Raw genomic sequence first — 24,147 nt, forward strand, 5'->3', positions numbered from 1 at the left:
CATCAGGGCCAATAGTATCGTGGTAGAACGCCACGTGACTTTCCCAATGACTTTCCCACGGACTTCGGCCCGCAGCAGAACTTGTTTCGCGATGACTGTCGACGGTAATACGATTAGCCTTCGAGCAGAGTAGCGACACACCCGCATTTATGAAGTCACGCTTACTTAACATGTATAACGGCCACTGTGAGACTTCCGTTGCTTCGGTTATATGCGACATACTCCGGTATAGTCATACTTTGCTTTGGCACTCGCTTGCCATGATCGCCCATGGCAACGGCGGCACATTTTCGGCCCGTGGCCAAGCGCCACCTGTGCGTTGCGCGCCAAGAAAGCGCCGTTGATGTTCTTGCGGGCAGCAAGCCCTAATTAAAGTCTGTAAATATTTATATCGTGCATGTGGTGTGTTTGTAACTGCACACATGTTGTTTATGTATTCATGTAATCCCTGTGTACATCGCAATCATCATCCAATACTTGCACTAGCACGCCAGACCTCCTTTATTTATTTTATTTCGCGCCTTTTCTTTATACCTCCGTTTTTCATTCCATTTTTAAGTTGCCCTTACATTTCCTTCAGTGTACAGTATAACCTCCTTGGCTTTCCCTCCACGCTTTTCTCTTTCTCAGGTGATCAGCCAGGACAGCTTCTCCAGCATATTATTGTTTGTTTCTCTCGCTCTCTCTCCTCCTGCTCACGAAGGCATGACTGCATGACGCCGACGCACTGACGACGATGGAATGATGAAAAAAAAATGATGTCAATGGAACGACAAACGCGCTATGACGATGACAGCGTGACAACGACAACTTGAGGACGATGTGATGACAACGATGGTATGAAGAAAACAGTATGAGGAAGCTAGAATGACGATGATGGCAATACCGCAACGGTATGACAATGGATATATGATAGCGACTGAAGACGAATAACGAAGTAAGCTTTGTCATTCGAAGATCGATCTATCTATCTATCTATCTATCTATCTATCTATCTATCTATCTATCTATCTATCTATCTATCTATCTATCTATCTATCTATCTATCTATCTATCTATCTATCTATCTATCTATCTATCTATCTATCTATCTATCTATCTATCTATCTATCTATCTATCTATCTATCTATCTATCTATCTATCTATCTATCTATCTATCTATCTATCTATCTATCTATCTATCTATCTATCTATCTATCTATCTATCTATCTATCTATCTATCTATCTATCTATCTATCTATCTATCTATCTATCTATCTATCTATCTATCTATCTATCTATCTATCTATCTATCTATCTATCTATCTATCTATCTATCTATCTATCTATCTATCTATCTATCTATCTATCTATCTATCTATCTATCTATCTATCTATCTATCTATCTATCTAATTAACTAATTAACACGCGAACTATGTTCCACGAGCTATGTTAAGAAGCGGATGGCTCTCTTCGGCGAGGAGTGCAGAGGCCTCACACAGCCTTCGCCGTTTGCCAAGTTAGGGCGAAACGGAGCGCAGCCGGTAAAGTCAGAAACGCATCTTTACCTAGCGCACCATTCTCTTCGAGAAAACCCCCAGCGATGTCAACTATAACTAACTGGCTTGCTCGGAGTGTCAGTTGCAAGCGTCATAAATTATTTCCGAGTGTACACGTGGTTGTCGTTCATTGATTCCTCGAGTTCGAGGAATCTCTGCATAGATTATAATCTTTGCATTCATTATCTCTGATTCATTATCTCTGAATAGAGTATAATCAAAATATTCGGCTGGAAAGGCTCTTTCAGCAACAGCCTCCAAGAGAGCCGTACACGTCACACCCACCCGTCGTGGTGCCGTATAGCGCCGGCTCGAGCGCCTTCCTCTGGCGCGCCCTGAGGAACACCCGGGAGATGGAACCCCAGGGCGAGCGGCCGTCTCGGCGCTTCTTGGGCTTTCCGGGGGCGCCCCGGGGCGTGCTGGCGTCCGACGAGCCGCTGCTCTGGTAGATCTCCTCGGCGGATCGCGAGAGGCCCGGCAGCGCGGACGCCGAGGCCGCCGACACCGGCGACTTCTTGGGGCTGTCCATGGCGCCGCTGCCGCTGCTCGCCGCTGCCGGTCGACGGAAGGGCGCAGGAAAAAGAGGAGAGAAGAGGGGACGAAACGCTTATCAGACGGACTCTAAAGAGAAAATATAATTTGTGCTGCATCAGTGAATTACTTTAGTAGGACGTTCTTGAGGGCTAGTTGGTTCATACTTGAAGGTAGGTTAGAACTGCGCGAAAAACGAGGACAGCGAAAGAAACACACAACACACCACGAGCGCAGTGGTGGTGGTGCTCGTGGTGTGTTCTTTGTTTCTTTCGCTGTCTTCATATTTTGCGCAGTTTTAACCTACCTTCAGTGAATTACCCTTATGTGATTCATAAAAAGCCACCGTTACCGTTAGTGTAGGCTCGGTGAACCAGAAAAGGCGCAAGATGGGCGGTCACGCCTCCTCGAAGTACTTATACTACACCTGCACGAGCACGTCGTGACGTGATGGATTTTGACGGCGTCTTCTCGGGCTTAGCGATTTTTTTTTTCATCGGTAAAGAGGAACCTATCATGTATTCTATAAAGGAACGAAATAATCGACGTTTGCTGCCGTTTAGCGATGTCAATTATACCGTATGCTGCCAGTATAGAGAGTGTGAGTGATCTATTCGGATGAAATCAGAATGAATGCTAACTATCGTGTCTCCAGCTTCTACGAAAACAATCGGTTGTTCAATTATCGAAGGGCGATAACATGAGATGGTGTTAAAATGTTTCGGCAGTATCAAGCGAATTTCGTAAATATATGCTTACAGACAGTCAATCTAGAAAAAATACAAAAACAAAGCAGTAAGAAAATTGCGTATTCTGCAGTTCCTGCAATTAAACACAATTATTTAAGTCAATTGAACAGACAGACAGACAGACAGACAGACAGACAGACAGACAGACAGACAGACAGACAGACAGACAGACGGAGAGACAGACAGACAGACAGACGGACGGACGGACGGACGGACGGACGGACGGACGGACGGACGGACGGACGGACGGACGGACGGACGGACGGACGGACGGACGGACGGACGGACGGACGGACGGACGGACGGACGGACGGACGGACGGACGGACGGACGGACGGACGGACGGACGGACGGACGGACGGACGGACGGACGGACGGACAGACAGACAGACAGACAGACAGACAGACAGACAGACAGACAGACAGACAGACAGACAGACAGACAGACAGACAGACAGACAGACAGACAGACAGACAGACAGACAGACAGACAGACAGACAGACAGACAGACAGACAGACAGACAGACAGACAGACAGACAGACAGACAGACAGACAGACAGACAGACAGACAGACAGAATAAAACAATGACACGCTAGCTGTTGATTCATGAATACAGTATCGCTTTCAGGAAAGAAGGTTATTAAGGCTTTTAGAGCACATCGTCGTAAAGATATGCGCAAGCAACTTTCCTACACCGGAAGGACAGAGTGGCAGCACCGTGAATGCCCTTTCATTCCATGCGGTGCCCTACTTCAGTCGTGTACGGAGCCACAGAAATGTTCGTGATGTCTGACTACAGTAAAAAAAACACTGACGAAAGCACTGAAGGTATACCCTCATTGTTTCTCCGGCTTTCTGCGCATGCTTTCAGTTTGCAAATCCTTTAATTACAAATCAATAAAATTATATTCGCGGTTATCAATGTGGCTTGCCGGGAGGCAGGCCATGCTAGTAATACGCTCGTGAGCGTTTGGAGCTCGCAGCCGTCAAATAAACCTCTGGTGATAGGAGACCTATATAGCTAATCACTGAAATGAAGAATCGCATACTAGCTACAGTAGGCGGTCGCTTTTAATCACCCCGGTATGTACACTGAAGAAGGTGCAAGAGAAACAAAGTGTTGCTTTAGTGGAACCAGACTAAACAATGTGTGGTCGGGTTTTCAATAGTTCCCTTGTTGTTGACGAAGCAGAAGAGCGTGTCTGCTAGTTATGCCTGTGCAACATGCCACGCGTGTGCTTGGAGACGCGAAACTGACTCGTCCGTACCGTGGTGGCTGGGGCTGGAGTCGTATCCCAGGGTGACCACGGGCGGCTCGCTTCCAACAGCAGGACTGCGGCAGCTTCGTCGAGACAGCGCGCCTTGCTGGAAGCCATTGCTGCTTCCAGCGACGCCCTGGAGGCTCTCCACGTCTGACAGGTACGTCAGCTTTTCCTGAACCTGCGTACAAGTGCCTTTTTTATTTATTTCTTTCTGTGTTCAGGTTTCTATTTTTCGAGATTAAAATATTAAATTCAAAGATCAAAATATTAAAAGACTAAAGAATCAAAAGATCAAAAGAAAAAAAATTAGTTGCGTTAGTTGCCAACATTTGTTGCCTAGTGGCCTTTTTTTTTCTCCCCGCTTGGTTTGCCACGCGACATGACGTCAGTACGAAGCTAAACATAAGCATGCGGAACGGTTTCATAGAGATACTGCAGTAGTGGCTTTTGAACTCTCCTTCACAGAGGTGCTTGATGACCGATATTGTCCTGGTTCAGCGCGAATGAACGCGGCAGGTGGTCAGCATACGCCAGCGTGTGGATCATGCCTAAAGAATGTAGTATAGCACTAGGTATACGCACCAGTTTCCGTGGTCTTTTACATTGTTGACGAGTGTGCGCTGCGCTTCTTTAAAGGGACACTAAAGGCAAATATTAAGTCAAGCTAAAGTGATATATTAGTGCTTGGGAATCTGTAAGGCGTCAATATTATCGCGAACAGGGCCTTAGTAATCGAAAAACTGAGGTAAATGCAGGACATGATTAGAGACTCCCCCGAGACATCCAAGCACTTGCCCGATGACGAAAGCTGTGCTCATTTAAATTCTCTCACTAGTACTCAACCACTCGTTGCGAATTTGTTAATTTCATCACCCCACCTATTCTTCTGCCGTCCTCGACTGCGCTTCCCTGCGCTTGGCACCCGTTCTGCAACCCTAACGGTCTAGCGGTTATCTAACCTACGCATTAGATAGCCTGCCCAGCTCCATTTGTTTCTCTTAATGACAATTAGAATATCGGCTATCCCTATTTGCTCTCCGAACCACACCGCTCTCCCTTCCTGTCTCTTAACTCGCAAATAAATACCTTAAGTTCATGTGCTGATAATAACCGAGATAGGGAGACAGATACCCTCCTCAGCGTGCTCCCCGGGTATATGCGGTAAAAGGAGCAAACGACACGGCACGTTTGTCCTGTCCACATAGTTTCCGTCCACCCTCATTCAGCTCGACGACACAAAACGCGCCACTCCTTCGCCCTGCTCCGGGTGGTATACGCGCAGCCACACACACACACCTGCTGCAGTTGTTCCTGGAGCTGCTTGATGTGCGCCTCCTTGATGCCCAGCTGTGCTCGCAGGGCCACGCTGCGCTCGGCCTCGTCGCGAGCGTGCTTCAGCAGGTTCCAGCGCTCGCGGTCGCACTCCTCTCGCTCCTGCGCCAGCTGGGACGTACGTCGCAGCCGTGCATCAAGCGACGCTCTCGCGTTGCAACAAGGGCGCTCAGCGCAGCGAGACGCAGTCGCGTGGAGTATGCGAGCTGCGCAACACGGTGTCCAAGCTCGAAGTACGCCCCAATACCATATACGAGGCAGAACCGACGTGCGAAGAGTTGGTTTCGTAAATACCAGTAATCGGAATGCCATTTAGTTTCGTATTTTTCGTACGTCGGTGCCCGCTTGCAGTATTGGGGCCCCTTCAACCGCGGGTACCGTGTTGCAGCTCATTTACTGCATGCGTGCGACTGTACATACACGCAGATGAAGAACGAGACAGCGCTGGCTGACTGTTGACTGTTGCGCTATACCGGGCTGGGTATTCTGTAAGTGCCCACCCAGTGGACACGTCCGTTCCCTATGCTGCTGACATTCTGATTGGCTTGGCCGGGGTACGCTTCAGAAGGCGACGGGTGCCCACAGCCAATCAGCACTTGAGCAACGGATGATATGGACCTGTCCACAAGGTGGATACTTACAGAATGTCCCCTCTCAACGGCATTCGTGATGACATATATACCAACAAGCCCAAATCATAACCCTCGTGTTGGGGTTCGCCGTAACCGAGTACACACCACGTGGGACAGCCGGCCAACCCTGTTCAGCACGGTCGAAAACACCGCGGGCGACAAAGGACACAAGCAGAGAACGAAGCAAACGCGCACGACCCTCTGTGCGGGTTTTCTTTGGGGAGACTACGCAACAAGGCACACGCAGGTCGATGCTCTATATAGTTTCATTCGTTACGTCTCTTTGACTTAGGTGGAGTATGCCTAACATGAGCAAGCGAGCTAGAACAAGCTCTTCTACCGTGTGTCCTAGCTAAAGTTATTCAAGCTATCCAAACAAAAACAAAAATATCATTAAGGAAACACGTTGCAAGGTACGATTATAAGACCTACGGTGTCCGGTCGTCAGACCTATAATGTATAATTGTATCTTAAAGTTATATCTTGCACTTTGTTCTTTAAACAATCTTTTTTCTTTGAAATCTTGGTTAACGTTAGCTGGGATCGACACCTTATATAATGAGGCGACTACATGCCTGCAGCATATTGCGGGCCTTGCAGTGACAATGTATATCGCTGTTGTTGAAGCCCTGTGTTCTGCTATCTTCAATTACCCCTCCTATTAACCTACTTCTACATTGCATCTGTACAAGGTCAGCGCAAAACTATGACTTGATGGGAAAGACAAGACGTGGCCCATCAACGTCGTGTATACATTGTGAAGCTCTTGGCGACATTGAGAATTACGTGCTAAAGTGTCCTGAATTTGAAGCAAAAGGTGAGAAATTATTAGATGAGCTCAAGCGCAAGACGGCCCCACATGCGCTCAAATGCAAGTTATATTTTGTTCCCCGCGAGCACATTGGATATTTAGGGGGGAAGCGTTTCGGCTCCACCTAAAGTTCCTCCTTTATACAGGGTTGGGGAGTGAATGACGAGCCGTGTGGGTCGTCGTGGTTTGGATGACACGCAACGTATTGGGCTCCCTGTCAACTTGTTTTCGATAAACGGTGTTGTAAGCTGGACCGCGAAGTGTTTCAGACCGCATCGCGCGTTCAATTGGTGGCGTTTGGGTGGAGGAATTGCCGGCAACTTTTGTAAGGCTAGGCCCGCCTGCAGCAAGCAACACTCCTCCTCTCTTTTCTCCTCAGCTGTCTCCACCCTGTGCCCGAATATTTCCAAATTTTATCACACTGCCTAATATAGCCTGCTGACGTACATGACTGAATTTTTTTTCCCATGGCACTCATTCTGTAATTCTAGTAGTAGACTACCGGTTGTCTGTTTCTAAGCATCACATGACCTGCCCGATTTCCCATTTCTTGCGATCGCCAATATGTCTCCACTGATTGCACTTCACGATGTATCGCCTCCTGGCGAGGTACTCAGAAGTAAAGCGCGGTTCGAACAACTCACGCGCTTGCCACGACAGCACACGAACGAGGGAGGCGTAGTTCGCGCACCTGCTTGAGGCTGTGGTCGCTGTCGTGCATTCGCTGTTCGTAGTTGCGTATGAAGTCCCGCAGTTCCTTCTCCTTGTCCTCCAGCGTGCCGTAGAGCTGCTTCATCTGGTTGAGCAGGTCGAACTTCTCCGCCTTCAGCCGCTTGCGGTCCTGCTTCAGAGCTGCACGCGCGCGAGAGTGTGTGTGTGTGTGTGTGAGAGAGAGAGAGAGAGAGAGAGAGAGAGAGAGAGAGAGAGAGAGAGGTTATTCGTCAAAATGACCACGCAGCCGACCGTGGCTTGCGTTACGAGGAATTAAGGCTTTTGTAGATCATCCTGCTCGCAGCGAGCCTATCGATTCCAACAGAGCCTACATATTACTTTTGAGTATAGACCAAACGGCCATCACTTACTAAATCAATCAATCAATCAATCAATCAATCATTCAATCACTCAATCAATCAATCAATCAATCAATCGCATTACTTATTTTATTAAATGATCTTGATCAATGTATTGCAACCCTGGAGAAGGTCCAGAAGTGGGCTGTGCAGAGCATATTTTGTAAGGATAAGCTAGATCACCATCTGACAAAATTTATTTACTTTCCCTTGACACTCAATCTTCAGCTGTGTCTTCCACTTGGACTACCACGGGGTGATGAAACACAGCTGTAATGTCTGCGATTTGGTGCCGCGCTTTGCTAGGTCGCATGTTTTGTTCTTGTAGTAGCCGACAGCCGTATGCCCGTGACGCTTGCGGCTTTGACGAGACAGTCGCGGGCCCACTGCATATATTCGCCGACGCTACACGACACAGAACGGAGAGGCAAGTGATGCGCACCGCACTAGATGCACTCGACCAACGCGGTCAATGCCAGAACAAAAGATATTGGGACAATGGCCACAACGGATATCTGCGCTGAGGCCAGCTAGAACAGTCGTTCGCCTTCCGTGGTCTACGGGCCTGCCAGATAAGCTGTGAGCACGATGCATAAAAGATCAGTTATTTACGCACCGACTTACGTTCATTTGCTCATTTATAATTACTGTCCCCTCCTTTCACTTTTGATCCATTTACTCCTTTCCCGTCGCCGGGCAGCTAATAGGGGGCATTTTTTATGCTTAACATTCCGGCTTTCTCGCAGCCTACTAGAGCATTTTTCTTTCCCCTACCCCCCTTTCGGCCTCCTATGATTGGTGGCGCCATGGCTTTCTGGTCTGTAGCGGAGCGTCGCAACAGCTTATTCCCCGAGGCGGGTCAGGTACCGCGAGGGTTAATGCGAAGCTTTAAGTTAGAGTCACAAAACACTGCCGGATTAGCAGTTCACGGTACACTCACCAAGAGCCATAAAAAACTGACAGTTACTTTCCACCGTGGGTACGCAAGAAAAGCTCTCCGTCTTTCCCCGCCGTTCAAAGTGATATTTGGTGTCTCAAAAGACGATGGTTTTCGCGTCGCTAACTACAACGGTGGGAAGATAATTAACAAACCAGAATGAGACTCTCTAAAGTGCGCTCTCTTAGAAACGACGAACGGCGTTTCCCAACGCTCAATCCCCAACGCTCAATAAGAAAACACCTTTGCTCCTTCCAAGAAGTACCCAACGTGCACTCGAAAGCAAACCAAAATCAAACCTTGTTGAAGAAAACATGGAAAGAGAGAGAAAGACGGCTCCCTATAGAGCCCCTAAACTTAACTTGCTCGGAGTCTAACAGGAGTTTAAATGGGCAATAAAAAACAGCAGTAGCCGCGGACATCACAGTTCGTAAAAGCGGTTCTTCCAAGTGTTCCGGGAAGCTTAAGAGTCCAGCAACGGCGTAAGAGGACAGCGAACGAAAGTGACAAAAGAGAAAGAAGGACGCTTGGAAAGGTTCCGAAGCACGCTTTTCAGAGCCTAACAAGAGCTTAAACGGGGCAGGAAGTTGGAAATCGCCACTTTGTACGCGCCGACTGCGCCGAGAAGGACTCTAGTCAGAGAACAAAAAAGTCTGCCGAGCTGCGACATCGTTTCCCTCTGCTTACACTAGAATTTAGAGCGCGCATTTTCTGTGCCTTTTTCCGCGAACCAACGCGCGCACGTGGTATAAAGCTCGGGCTTTGAGAGCTCGCGTAGCCGAGTGGGGGAGCACTTATCGTGGCTATGGCTTTGGCTGCCACAGTGGCTATGCCTCTATAACAACCATAGTAGTGATGCAGCCCCCGCTCTTGTCAAGCCTTAAAGTAGAGCTAAAGAAAACAACGACAACAGGGAACAAATAACGACGGTCGCAGATACAGAGTCTAAAAGAAGTCGTGCAACGCATACCTGACAGGGCGTCTCTGGCACTGCTGAGTTCCGCTTGCATCCGGTCGTGCTCTTCCAGGGCGCAGAGCTTCTGCTTCGCCTGGGCGGCCCTGAGCTCGTCCAGCTCCTTCTGCAGGTTCAGGTTGTGCTGCGCGAGCTGCCGCTTGTCCTCCTGCAGCCGCTGGAGCCGCTCCTCGAGCGGAAGACAGTCGGCTGCCCCGTCGTCCTCCTCGACCGAGTCGCGGACGCCTCCGTTCACGTTCGCCCCAGAGGTGGTGGTCGTCGTCGTGGTCACTTCGTCCGTCTGCACGCTGACGGCGGCCTTGGGCTCCGAGTCCGCCGTTCGGTAGCCGTCTTCTAGCAGGCCCTCTGCAACATCGATGATTGGTACGGTTAACGTTATAGCTTGCGTTAGGGGTTTGTTAAAGCGAGGCTTTCTATGTCTCACTGATTCGTCTGTGAGCGCCGAAAACGCACTGCAGGAAAGTCAACTTACACATCTGCGTGTAAAGCACTATACAGTTTACATTCGCAGTACCGCGCCAGCGTCGACTGGCTGGTCGGTTTGCCTGATAACGGCGCGAAGCGACGAGCTCAGCAAGAGCAGCGCATGCGCACAAAGTTCACTGGAAGCGCAAGTTGCGTCTGTTAGTCATGACACTACCCCTGGCTGTCGCGATTAACTGAACTTTCCTGCACCCGCCGTGGTTGCTCAGTGGCTATGGTGTTGGGCTGCTGAGCACGAAGTCGCGGGATCGAATCCCGGCCACGGCGGCCGCATTTCAATGGGGGCGAAATGCCAAAACACCCGTGTACTTAGATTTAGGTGCACGTTCAAGAACCCCAGGTGGTCGAAATTTCCGGAGTCCTCCACTACGGCGTGCCTCATAATCAGAAAGTGGTTTTGGCACGTAAAACCCCATAATTTAATTTAATTTAACTTTCCTGCTTACCGGAGACAGCAAGCGAGCGTGAACACAGGCTCGTGTTAGGATGTGCAAAAAAAAAAAAAAATAGATCAAAGCCCCTTTCTTAAAGAAAGATGGCGGAACGTCATGCTACCCTGACGAACTGTATATATCTGCATTGCATTTTGCGCGTCACGCAATGCATTCCCGGCCGTCACCATGGGTAGGCCAGGCTGCAGCGCACAGCAGAAGAGGCTGCCGTAGGCGAACGTAAGAGCGAGCGAGATCTTGCCCGTAAGGCCGACCCCGGGTATCGGCAACTGCATGCACAAGCCATGCGTATCCGTCGACAATCCGAACCGAGCGTGCGCATCAAGGAGACGGAAGCCATGGATACTGATCCTGAGGTTCGCAACCTGGCCGGGCGCACGCGGTCAAGCGCCAGCGACTCGATGGGGAACCGCCTGAAGAGACGCAACTCCTTCAGGCAGTTCCACGTCGAGTCGATTTCGGACGCTGTCATTTGAAGGAATAAAACGCTCACATGGGCCAGCACGCACAGTCGCGCTTGCCAAGAGATTTATATATATATATATATATATATATATATATATATTATACACGTAGTTGTATGATTGAGGTAGGTGAAGTGAAACCAACCGGCTATCTAGTAGTTGGTTCTCGAGCACAGATGAGTCATTTACAATAAAAAAAATACAGCACGAAGATGAAATACACCGTTTTCCACACGGCTTGCGATATGGAACGTAAAGAACATTCTACTAGCATTTCCAGATATCTTCGGAGACACTTCACAGACGTTCAACTTCAAGCAAGAAAATAATTATCAATTGACTATGAATCCATTGCTGACGATTGAGTGATACGGTTTAGCGTCTAAAAGAAACAAAGGGGATTTACGAAACGCAGCCGTAGTGGGCTCTTGATTAATTTTGACAAACTGGGGTGATTTACCCTTCACCCATTACGGGGTGCTTTTTTTCAAACGAAGCTTGTATTGGCTCACAAGAGGCCTTGTAGTGGTCACACACAAAAAAAGAACCAATTGCTCCCAGAACAGAGCAGCTGCGAGAAAGGGCGATTTCATTAGTGCGCAGCTGCACTGGCGCCGGAGCGTGCGTCATTAGCAAGGATTCCAGCTGCAGAGGCGCGCGCTCACGCCACGCACGCAACCAATCAGAGCGGTTCCGCTTCCGCCGGGAAGGGAAAGGACAGGAAAGGGTATCGTGCGCGCTGCGCCGGCTTCGTTTCTGTTCAGTGCAGTTTCGGAAAACAGATGGGACGCCCACGCGTTGAGCGTTCCTCCAAGGAACAGGCAGCGTTCGACGAGCGGCGGCGAGAACTGGCCCGTGAAAGGGCTCGCCGTCGGCGCACCGATCCAGCTGTTGGAGCCGCGCGAGCCCAGACAATCTGATAGCAACGAGAAGATTCCGAGCTGAGTTACCTGTGGGTTACTTAACCGTGACGAAGGTCAGGTGCCCGCAGGTCAAGCTTCGCTTACCCCCATTTTCCTGGCGGGGAGGGTTGGTGAATATTTTTTTATATTACACCAAAGTAAAAACATATCGTTTGCATCGCCAAATTAAAGAAAATATAACCCTTGAACTAAAGTACTCGTTGAGGCAGACATTACTTACACAAGAAATCATATGCGTAATTGAGGAATGAACAACATTTCACTAATTAAATATTTTACTAATTGATTTAGAGCGCATATTACAATCTACAAATTGTAGCTGGTGAGTTTGCAAGGCACATCGACTTGGAATTCTGAGGATACGTTTCCAGATATGCGCCGTCAATCTTGCTGTAAAAATGCACTGTTGTCGCAATTACTTTTTTATAAAAATGCTTTTTTCTGCATCTAAACACAAAAGTAGCTGGAAGACCACTGCATATTGTAGTACTCTAGGAAAATTAATATTTCAGAACTAGTGCCATCCTGAGGATTCGTTCCAAGTGGATGTGCCTTGCGAACTTAAGGCTACAAATCGCAAATTACTATTTGCCGTAACGTAATTAATTAAAGAGTCAATTGGCGCAGTTGTGTTAATTATTCGGTTAAGCATTTTGATTTCTCAAAAAAGCAATGTCAGCCTCACCGTGTAATTCCGTTAATTGATTAGAATTGTGCTACCCGCCACAGGGCATTGTCCGAAATCTTGTGCACCTAAAGAAAGAAAGAGCATCTGGTATATAGAAGCGCATGAGCGTTTGTGTAAGACGTAAGAAACAAGTACTGTAATTGTTTAGGGTGCTCTGATACTTTGATACTTGATAGTATTTCTTTTTCAGGATTTAGAAGGTTGGGACGTCGATTTAAAGGAAGAAAGAATAAAAGTGACAACTGTAGCACCAATACTCCATTCGGCAACAAAATTCCCAATATTCCAACGGCAAGAAAATTTTTTTGGCTGAACTAGCTATGAGTTGTGTATATATACTATTGAAGCAATCTTGGCAAAGCTGCTGAGATGGTAATTGTCTAAAGTTTTCTTTATTGCAGCCACTATTAGCACTTAAGCAGACGACGCTTGCTATTGGGGGTTAACGGATTTGAGGTCCAGCACGTTGCCTTTGAGATTTTTCAGCCCGCAACTTGCAGCTGCGGGGAGCCACACATCTCAGAGGTCATGCCGAGGAGTCGTGAATTCCGAGTCATGCGTCACTTCTGGCAAGCGTTAGCGACGTCATTTTTTCTTTAGTTTTGATATCACACACAACAGTGCAAGCACACACACACACGCACGCACGCACGCACGCACGCAAATGTGCGGATCTCACGCAGTGTTTCTTTTGCGAGCCTTTTGTGACGCGTTCATCGTATTCAAAACGTACATCTGTGCACGGACGCTGCTCCAACGTTTGGCTGCTCGGTATGTACACTATCTGAAAGTAAGCTTCTTACTCGGCCCACAGCTTCGTTGCACTTAGCCTTACAGAAGGTATATAGTACAGTAAGTGAGTATTGAAGCCACACTGCGCACGAACCTTGACATCGAGGGCAGGACTTCAGCAGACTGGGTATGATCTGCTGAGGAATGTTTGGCGGACACGACGACGACATTGGCGCCGGGGGCGGCGGGGGTTCACCAGAAGAGGACAGAGGAGACGGCGACGCGTAGCCGGCGTTGGAACACAGGAAGGCCGGGCTTCCCGCCGTCGCCGACGGTATCTGCACGGCGGCGGCCATGCTGGAGATGCGGCTGTTGGTGTCCTGCAGCTCGGCACGCAGCTGTGACACTTCTTGATGAGCCTGCAGCGAGCGCCGCGGTGTTGGTGACAATAGGCGAACACAAACGACGAATGCCCACTCGAGCTGTGTTAGAGAAATACGCTTCTGGAAATGGAGAACTTGCCGCTCTTACCGGGTGCACGTGGCTTGGTAAGGGCCGACTTACGCTCGAGCGGCATGCCTCACCGCACGCGTGCCGCACACGTGCGGTCGTGCGCAAAACATGCACGTGTAGCACACCGGTGCACAAATTTAGGTTTACACTGTGCCCGCACATGCAGTGTAAACCGAAATGTGCGCACCGGCGTGCCGGTGCGGCGTAAGTCGGCCCTGAGCCAGAAAAGACACAAAAACGCGAAAGACGGGTGGCCACGCCCACTGGAGGCGCATTCTGGGACTTTCACTTTCGGAGATCGGCCCTGGATGTGATGCGCACAAGGGTCGGGCAAACACTAGAAAGAAGCTCACTGGCTCTCGTCGGCTGATCCCCGTATTCTAGAACGTCCCTTCACTCAACACTCTACCTCGACTCAAGAACGTGGATGACCGCACCGCCCTTGAGAGAAGTGGCCACTGCTCTTATTGACACACCACGGTAATTCTCGACAATCATATAGCGTATTCTTTAGCCGAGAGGTGCCGCTTTAGCTGTTCAGTTCGGTGGAGTGTAGGAAGAACTTCGATTTGGAGATGGTTTGAGAAGATGGGTGAGTCCGGCAAAATGTCACAAAAGTAAAACTACCGCCGCAGGCGAGCGATCGCCCGAGAATACCGCCCCAGGAGTTCAAAACAGCAGCTCGCTAGCTGTGACTTCATCCATTGTAACAGCGTCTACTCGTGTCCAGTTAATTCATCATCATCATCATCATCATCATCATCATCATCATCATCATATTTTTACCTCCACAGCAGGACGAAGGATGCTCCCAACGATCTCCAATTACCCCTGTCTTGCTTATTCCAACTTGCGCCTGGAAATTTCCAAATTTAATCACCCCACCTAACTTTCTGCCATTCTAGACAGCACTTACCTTCCCTTAGCACGTATCCTCTAACTATAATGATCCACAGGTTATCTACACTACGCATTACACGGCCTGCCCAGCTCCATTTTCTTTCCCTTAATGTCAATTCTAATATCGGCTATCGCTGCCTGCTCTCTGATCCACACCACTCTCTTCCTGCCTTCCAGTTTCGAGATATAAATTCCCGAACTTGCGGAGAAATCCATTGGCGTTCCAGTTAATTACGCCTAATGTTTTTCCTTTCATAGTTCTCCATGTGTCTGTCTCCATGTTTCTGCTCCATATGCTAGCACGGGTAGAATGCACTGATTGTACACCTTTCTTCACAATGATAATCGTAAGTTTCCAGTCAAGATCTGGTGATGCCTACCGTATGCACTCCGATCCATTTTTATTCTGTAAATTTCCTTCTCATGGTCAGGGTCCCCTGTGAGTAACTGACCTAGATGACAGTACTCTTGCGCAGACTCTAGAGGCTGATCGGCGATCATGAATTATTGTTCCCTTGCCTCGCTGTTGAACATTGCCTTTTTCTTCAGCATCTTAATCTTCAGCCTTACTGTTATACTTACTCGGTTAAGGTCCTAGATCATTTATTGCAATTCAACCCCCTTGTTGCTGAACAGTACAAAGAGAGAGAGAGAGAGAGAAAGCAAGGACAGGAAAGGCAGGGAGGTCAACCAGAAGAGCATCCGGTTTGCTACCCTACACTGGGGGTGGGGGAAAGGGGTATAGAAAGAGGAAAAGGGAGAGAGTGAGCACTGGGTGCGTGTGGGCGGGACACTATGCACAGGTGCACAGGGACACTATAAACGGTCTCTTAAACCGGTGCACTTCAAGTATTGCACTAATGCACGATTCGCTTTTCGTGCCAGTGACGGGTGTGCCCACGGCCCGAGTATCTTTAGCTCGGTGAACGGTCTTAAGTCCAATCGGTGTAAATGTCATCTGTAAAACGAAGTTGGCTGAGATATTCGCCGTTGACTTCACTCCTAAGCCTTCCCAGTACAATAGCTTGATTACATTTTCTAAACATGCAGCAATAGGATTGGACAAGTCCTGTCTCTATGCCTGACATTTTTCTTGATAGGTAATTTAGGTCCTATCTCAGTGTCCTATTCCCGGGGTCGTAAAAGTTTAGAAGTGCAGAACATTTCCGTTCATTTTTTTTACGCGAATATAAGCAACCTTCTCCGCCAAGTGAACGCAGAATGTCCTTTGTGAAAAAAAAAATTATAGTAATCAGTGGCGGTCTAGCGGTAGATGCGAGAAAAAAAGTTCACAGTACGTCGCATCTCTTTGAGGTCCCGGATCCATGATTTAAACTACGTTCACCACAATATTCCGACGTGTTGTTCAGAAGCTCACTCGACGCATGTCCTGCCTCTTCGAGGCGCTAAGTGCAACTGACGGGTCTCTCTCTCTCTCTCTATATATATATATATATATATATATATATATATATATATGAGTGTGTGTGTGGGTGGGTGTTTGTGCGTGTGTTTCACCGAAAACTTTCAAAAAATCTTTAAAGGTTGCCTGTGGCAAATATCCAAATTCTAGTTCGTGAGCTGGTCTACTCGAAGCGGCGCACAATACTTTCACAGAACATTTAGATCTAAAATCGACTAATTAATAAAAAGTCACTAATTAAGTTTTTAAATATTTCCATTATGGCCCATATTGCAATTTACAAGTCCTAGCCGGGGAGTTCGCAAGGCGGATCCACTTGGAACAAATTCTCAGGACGACACCAGTTTCGAGATATAAATTCCCGAACTTGCGGAGAAATGCATTGGCGTTCCAGTTAATTTGTTAACAAAACGCCGTTTCATGCACTGGAGCACACAAGTAAATGGAACGCCAGTGCATTTCTCCGCAATGCTCGGGAATTTATATCTCGAAACTGGTGTCGTCCTGAGAATTTGTTCCAAGCGGATCGGCCTAACGAAGTCTACTACTAGAATTTGTAAATTGCAATATGGGTCATCAGATAATTAGAGAGGAAGTTAATTAGTGAATTCTGGTTAATTAGTCAATTTTGCATTTCATTTTCTTTTTGTGCAAGTAGTGTCCGCCGCTTCGAGTAGACGGGCTCATAAACTATAATTGAGCTATCTGCCACAGGCAACCTTTAAAAATTTTTGAAAGTGTTCGCTGAAACACCCTGTGTGTGTATATATATATATACACAATGTTATTTAGATATTCCCGATATTAACCGAGTGTCTCCGTTCGCCGGCCGCGTATCCGACCACTTGCTACGGTTACGAGTGCTAACTAGCCGACAGTATGGAGGGGCGTTAACGAACGTTTTTTTTTTTTTTTTGTCTTTCCTTACTGTAACGGCCGACAGTCCGACATACGATTCTCGTCGACGTGAGGAAAACATGTAGCCCCTTTTTTGTACCTGTGCAGAATATGACGTCTAACGTCTCTCTCTCTCTCTCTAAAGACCACCGTTAAAGCGGCTGGACTCCGGAAGGTTTTCCGAGTATAACATATTAGGACCGTTACCACATTCGTCTCAGACGCCAATAGCTATTCGCGCACTAGCCTAGCTTTTTTTTTTTTTTAAGTTCACCGGGAGCTGAGTGACGGTTTATAGCCCTCCTGTGCATCCTTCCGTGTGCACGTAATGTTCACTCTCTCCCTCATTTCCTCCTTCTGCTGACCTTTTATTATTTAAACCCTGTGTAGGAGTATCAAATCGGACGCTCACGAGCTTGTTGACCTCCCTGCATTTCCTCTCCGAGCTTCCCCTCTCTTACCGATGCGTTTTTTTTTTTTTTACTGCCGCGCAATCCCATCCCGCTGCAGCCCTCGTTCAACGTTCGCCGAACTTGCGATTTTTCTAAAATTGTCTACAACACTCGACCCAGCGTTCAAGCCCCTCCCCATCGTGGCACGTATCGTTCAGCGTGCAGCGTGAACTCTCGTAATCCGAAACAAAGCCGCGGCATGCATGTCTGAGCTTCATAGCGGCCGCGTCCGGTGCAGCTTGTTATCGTCGCTCGAACGAATATCCGGCGGCAGTCACTAAGCTTCGCAAGAAACGAGCCTCCAATTCAGCGGCATTACATGCGCCTAGACAACGTTCACCTGTGCGCACTATACGCGTCGCGTCAGCCCCTGGGAAGCGGCTCGCCGTCGGACGCTGACGAGTTAGTCTTGCGACAGAGGCTCCCTGTTTCTTTCGTGTTGCCGAGCGCTCTGTCATGGGGTATCACCTATACAGTCGCTGCAGCACATCAGCCTTCGTCAGGTGCAGCAACAACAACAACAAAAATAATAATAAACGATAGGAACGAGTACGCGAAAGGGGTTGTTTCTGTGTGACGTGTACACCAACGGAGGCTTCTGAATCGCGATATGCGTGCTATACTTCCGGTGTACGGAAAGCAAGTCAATCCACGAGACGTATACGCTGCAAAAAAAAAAAAAAAAAGAGAGAGAGAGAGAGAGTAAAGGTGAAACCATCTCGGCTGGTACACCTGCTGCAAGCAACAACCCGAGCCGGATAATACCCGCACGCCCAGCGCGAGCCCGGGGAAAGAAAGGATTCCCCAGGAGCTTACGGGGTCGCAGGAACGGGTTGTTCGGACTCCGTGGACGGCGTCCTCCCGCAGAAGCGAGCCCTAACAGGATCAGCTGGAAGCGTGTCGCGTGTGTTGCCATCGGCTGCGCAGTGAAGGGGGATCGCTTCGATCACCAAAGAAAACACAACAACGAAAAGTAGTGCCGCCACGGTAGAATCACGGCGACGAACGTGCCCGAGCAAGCGCGTAAACAAACAAAAAAATAAAGGGGGGGGGGGGGGGGCTTGTCAGTTACGCACCGGAAAAGTTAATACGCGTTGCCGGTCGGGTCGGCTGTGAAAACTTCTAGCGAGGACGAGAAGGAGGAGGAAGGGGCTGTGCGTTAGGAAATGCCGGTCTCCAAGGACGGATTGTCCGAGGGCGCCCTTGTGAGGACGTGTCGAGACTAGCTGTGGGTGAAAGCGAGCGAGAGCGCGCGCACGCGCGCGTGTGTCTATATATATATATATATATATATATATTTATATATATATATATATATATATATATATATATATATATATATATATATATATATATATATATATATAATCATATCATAAGCCAACAACAACAACACAGGGGAACTTACTTGTACCTATTAGTTGAAATAAAGAAATTATACTGTAATGAAACTGACGGTGGATGAAAAAACTTGCCGCAGCTGCAGAACGATCCCACGTCATCGCATTGCGCTTGCGATGCTCTACAAATTGAGCTATAGCGGCTCCGTCTTCCCATCCACTTTCTGGGGTACTTATGTGTTACTACTAGAAGTAACCCTGGGAGTGTTAGCCAGCGCCAAGGATATATGTGTGTATATATATATATAAGAAAGGACTCGCTGGCAGAGGAGGAAACCAGTGTTTCTCATGCATTTTCATAACTCGCCTCGCCGACGCAATAAAAAAAAATAAAAAAAATAATGAAGCGCGCAAAAGCATACCGGCCAAAATGCAGCTCAGCCAGCCGCCGTCGCGAAAACTTTCGTGGCTCCCCGCGGAATTTGCGGCGCGCAACTCACTTCATGCGGTTAATTCGCGAACGCGGCGGTGTCTGTGTGTGTGTACGCGCGCGCGTTAGGTGCTCCCTAATTTATCCGCCAGACGGCGCGTTAATGATAGCGGTTGCGCGGCGCGTTACTGTATACGCACGCGGTGAGCGGGAAGCAGACCGAGAAGGAAGCGTAATACGCGTGCAAGAAAGGAAGAAAGCAAAAAAAGAAAGAAACTCTCGTAGGCTAAATAGGCTGCACGAGCTGCGACTTCGAGAGACAGCGTTCTTCGTGTGTGCTGCTGCGCGTCTAGAGCGGCTGCGACGAGTTCCGATTATGCAGAATTAATAAACAAATAATTAGCACTTTCCGGACACGAAACTGGAAACTTTTCCTCTGGCAGCAAAGGGGCAGGGAGGGGGGGGGGGGGGGGGCCGTTCGATCTTCCGTGGCCTCGTCCGTCTACGCGATGTACAAAGCCACGGAACCGCAGCTGCGTTTCTGGAGATCCTGATACGACCGCTTGTGATGAACTGAACGACGAACGCTTCAGCGTGTAGATGCGTACGTGTTTGTGAACTTTCCGCCTCTCTGTCTACGCATCTTTTAGTCCCATTTCTCCAATGCTAGACACCCAAGCAGCCTCAGCCTCTCTTGCCTTTCCCATATGACTTCTCTCACTCTCTTTCCTTCTCTCTGTCTCTGTAGCCTAATGCGCGCAAATGAATTTGCTCGTACATATTTTTTTTTTTACCCTGATCTTCGCCGCATTCCGGTGCCCCACTCTAAAGTCCGCATTCGCTAAAGTCGTCGTAGGTGCGAGTACTTTTTCATTGGCCCGCCGCTGGTGACAGGGCTCAAATTTTGATAGCAGGACAGTATCCCTTGTAATGACCAATCGCTTATGTCATGAAATTACGCAATGAACAGTGTTAGCGCTCACTAAGCGAACGTCTGTTAATGCGGTCGCGGTTGCTACGAGGGAGCTTGCGGAGCAAATGGGAGATATAGACGGGACTCTTGTCCTAATTCCTTCCTTTCATTTCGAAGATTTTTTTATAAACACATCTACCATCACTGCGTTGTCTTCCCTTGTGCTTCGGTATGTATGTATGTATGTATGTATGTGTGTATGTATGTATGTGTGTATGTATGTATGTATGTATGTATGTATGTATGTATGTATGTATGTATGTATGTATGTATGTATGTATGTATGTATGTATGTATGTATGTATGTATGTATGAGCCTCGGTTAATTGTTAAATTGTGAAGCATGTCATTCTGGCGACATTCTCGGTAGAGCGCGGGGAACTATTTCCACGATATACGCTATCGCTTACTTACGACGAAAAGTGGGCTTTCCCCCTGAAAAGCTCTTAATGTTGAGAAGCCAACTTCGTCAAACACTGTTAAAGCGAAGGCTGTCTGCCTCTTTCCGTTTTCCACCGTGCGCCGGTGCTTTGTCTCGCACGACCTCCTATGTATAAAGTCTTGCTTGAGCACGTAGTCCCTGATAGAGTGTGAAGCTTGCCCAGGGGATGCTTTCGATTAGCGCGAGACTAGAGTCGGTGGGAAAAAAAATTCAGAGTACCGCAAAGGTACGCGGCAATAGGCAACATGGGTGGCGGCGGCCATATCCCTTCCAGACCGCCGATGTACTGCTGGAGTGCGTTGGGTAACAGACAGCTTTTCGCGTCATCTCGCGTTCCGTTCGCTTGAAGTGAAATATTATTTTCTGTTTCTTCAAATGGATATAACTCGTGATTCCGAGATATCGATGCTTATGAACGTACTGCTCGGTATACGCTTTAGAATTGTGTATGAAATGTGCGGCGATTCTTGCAATGCTCGCGATCCCTCATCGTCGTTTAATGGGTCTCGTCTTGCGTCAAGTGCTATGTGCGCTAGTTCCGGACCTCTAAGTCGGCTTCCATATGTTCAGGGAATTCGTATAAAACGTCGTTTACTCGTACATGGGGCCTTGAGGTTGTGTTCAGGCTGAAAACGCAGCTTGACAGCCGATTGATGTGTAGTCGGCGGTCAGGTTGCTTTCACAGTGCTTGTTTGTGTCCTTCGTCTCGTCGTCCAAGGGCATGGGGGGGGGGGGGGGGTCTCGTCGGCGTTACCTCGTGTGCGTGCGCGCGTGCGAGTGCTTCACTTAGCATCGATTCCCACAGGTGCGTAGGATCCGCTATACATTTTTTTCTCTCTGTGTTTATGGGAGCTGCATGCAATCATGCACGGATAGCTATTGAAGAGCTTGCAGGTTATCACGTACGAAACCGATTTGTAGTATTTCTTGCCCCTTGACACTTCCTGCACGTACCGCCGTAACTCACACGGTTCATATAATGGTGTAACGCTACCGACGTGTCTGCCGTCATGGTACCTAGAATTTTGTGCCGTTGTTGTAGCAAACAACCCCCCCCCCCCGCTCATTAGATTTACTTGAGAAACAAACTTCTACTAATTCACTTTTATGTACACCCTTTACGTTACTACACCCGTCGCACCCATAGCAGGCAAACACGTAGGCCAACATCTGCCCTCCTCGACATCGCCTGCCAGCTTTACCAACTATGTCACCAGGTTTCAATTGCGGAGCCTTAATACGCTCCCTGTTGACACAGCCGGTGACGCTCGTCGCTGTTGGTGTTAACTTATGGTGTTTTACGTGCCAAAACCATTTCTGATTATAAGGCACGCCGTAGTGGGCGGCTCCGCAAATTTGGACCATCTGAGGTTCTTTAACGCGCACCTAAATCTAAGCACACGGGTGTTTTCGCATTTCGCACCCACCAAGATGCGGCCGCCGTGGCCGGGATTCGATCCCGCCACCTCGTGTTTAGCAGCCCAGTCGCTGTTGGTGTATTTTGGCAAGTGCTCTGTCATGGCAGGCGGACTTATCCGTATTTACAGCGTGGGAGAAACTCTTTGACAACGCACCAGGTGCCAAACTGACCAATAAGCCCGAAGCTCGAAAACTCCTAGTTGGTCCTGAACCTGAAGCAGTGCGAACGGATGGTCGCATCGCTTCCGAAAACAAACAAACAAACAAACAAACAAACAAACAAACAAACAAACAAACAAACAAACAAACAAACAAACAAACAAACACTTAGATTTGTAAAGCTAGGGCAATGGATCCCTGTGTCCTCCTCAGTCAGAGGGGTTGTACACGTCACAGTGTACAAAATTGATAACACAAATATCTGTCTACTGAAGGGAAGTTTCCTTACTAGAATAACTCGGGAAACCCTGGACAGCACTAGCGGCTCACCAGAGATGGAATGACACGAGCCCTGGCGACTGCTCTCTGCGAGCCTAAGACTGCATCAAAGGATTTCGACCTGCATACTTTCTGCGGCTGCAGTGTGACTACGTGTCCGAAAACCCGTGCGCACGCACCTCCTTTTTAGAGCGCAGCTCTTTGGCGCCCGCCGCACGTTTCGCGTCGCCGTCAGCCTCGCCGTTATGCCTCGCTGTAACCAGCTCCTTAGGCGGAGCCAGCGTGCTGCTCTAGCTGCGCGCGTTCCTGCGCCATCTCTCGCGCACGGCGCGAGCCTTGCTCTCCCCTTGCCCTCCAAAGCCGGATCACGTGTTCTCGCCTACCTTCTCGCCCCCTTCCTCCGCGCAGCGCCATTGCGGTGACTCTCGCCGCTACCGTCCACTCCGCCCTCGCCGTACCTTCTCCCGCTGTCGCGGCACTGCCGCGGTGCCGGCGGCGGGCACTCCTTGCCACCTCGCTCGTGATCCACGGCTCTGCGCTCCTCCGTCTCCGCGCCGCGTGGCTGTATACTCTCAGCCGTGTCTCTCGCTTCCCCCTTTGCGTGGCGCGTTCCTCAGTGGCATTTGTCGCCTCTGGAAGTGCTTGCGCCTGGCTGTCCTTTTCCCGCCTGCACTCTTGCCCTATACCTCCCCTTTCTTGGCGCAGTGCCGTTGCGGTCACTCGAAAGACAGTTACAGCGTTTCGTCCCCTTACTTCTACTTCCCCACCCAACCTTGCGCGGCCACATTGAGGCTTGTCTAGGAGTGAATGAGTGTGTGACCTCTACTCAATAGCCCTGTTCTCCCCCCGCTTCCTCATCCCATCTCAGAAGAAACATTAAATAATAATTGCTAATCTCCCCCCCTCTCCGCGGTGGTGACCAACTATAAGATGGCGCGATGGCACGCCGCCGGAGCGCCGGCTCGATAGCGGCGGATCACGGTGTGTGCTGCCCAATCCGAAACAGAGAACCGCCTCCGTTCGGCACTGCCTGTTCTGTATGCGGTTGCCTGTTGCTGAAATAAGGCAGCAGCTGCGCTCAAAGATCGCATTACCAAAAGCGTAATCGTCGGCCATTTTTTTTTTCATCTGAATTGAAGGTCGTGATGAGTGTTCCAGGTCAGTGACTTTTTTATGTACTTTACTCTAAAATCTGCGCTTCAGCATGATTCGTCTCTATTCGTAGGTCATGCGCCGACTCTACATCACCCACTATATTGGTTAACGTTCTGTGTATCGGTCCCAGTACCTCCCATGTATTTGTAAAGATGTATATGTTTGCAACTTTATGTCTTGCC

At 48.8% G+C, this 24,147-nt stretch overlaps 1 protein-coding gene across 6 annotated transcripts in view; it reads right to left on the bottom strand.

Moving 5' to 3' along the window:
• The window catches only part of Liprin-gamma (liprin protein kazrin), a 210,703-nt gene that overhangs the window by 33,400 nt on the left and 153,156 nt on the right, over positions 1-24,147 (bottom strand). For 5 of the 6 annotated variants that reach the window (XR_007601392.2, XR_008614131.1, XM_050186654.3 and 2 more), the window contains exons 3-8: positions 13,738-14,002; positions 9,839-10,186; positions 7,553-7,713; positions 5,383-5,529; positions 4,093-4,264; positions 1,827-2,093 (exon numbers count right to left, since the gene is read on the bottom strand). Coding sequence is in view for 4 of the 6 variants with exons in the window: in XM_050186654.3 (XP_050042611.1) it covers positions 1,827-2,093; positions 4,093-4,264; positions 5,383-5,529; positions 7,553-7,713; positions 9,839-10,186; positions 13,738-14,002 (1,360 nt within the window). In the remaining 2 variants the exon portion in view is untranslated. The remainder of the gene's footprint in view (positions 1-1,826; positions 2,094-4,092; positions 4,265-5,382; positions 5,530-7,552; positions 7,714-9,838; positions 10,187-13,737; positions 14,003-24,147) is intronic. The other variant, XM_050186647.2, reaches the window with a different exon arrangement.

The sequence above is a fragment of the Dermacentor andersoni genome, chromosome 3 (assembly GCF_023375885.2).
Source record: "Dermacentor andersoni chromosome 3, qqDerAnde1_hic_scaffold, whole genome shotgun sequence".
NCBI classification, from domain to species: domain Eukaryota; kingdom Metazoa; phylum Arthropoda; class Arachnida; order Ixodida; family Ixodidae; genus Dermacentor; species Dermacentor andersoni.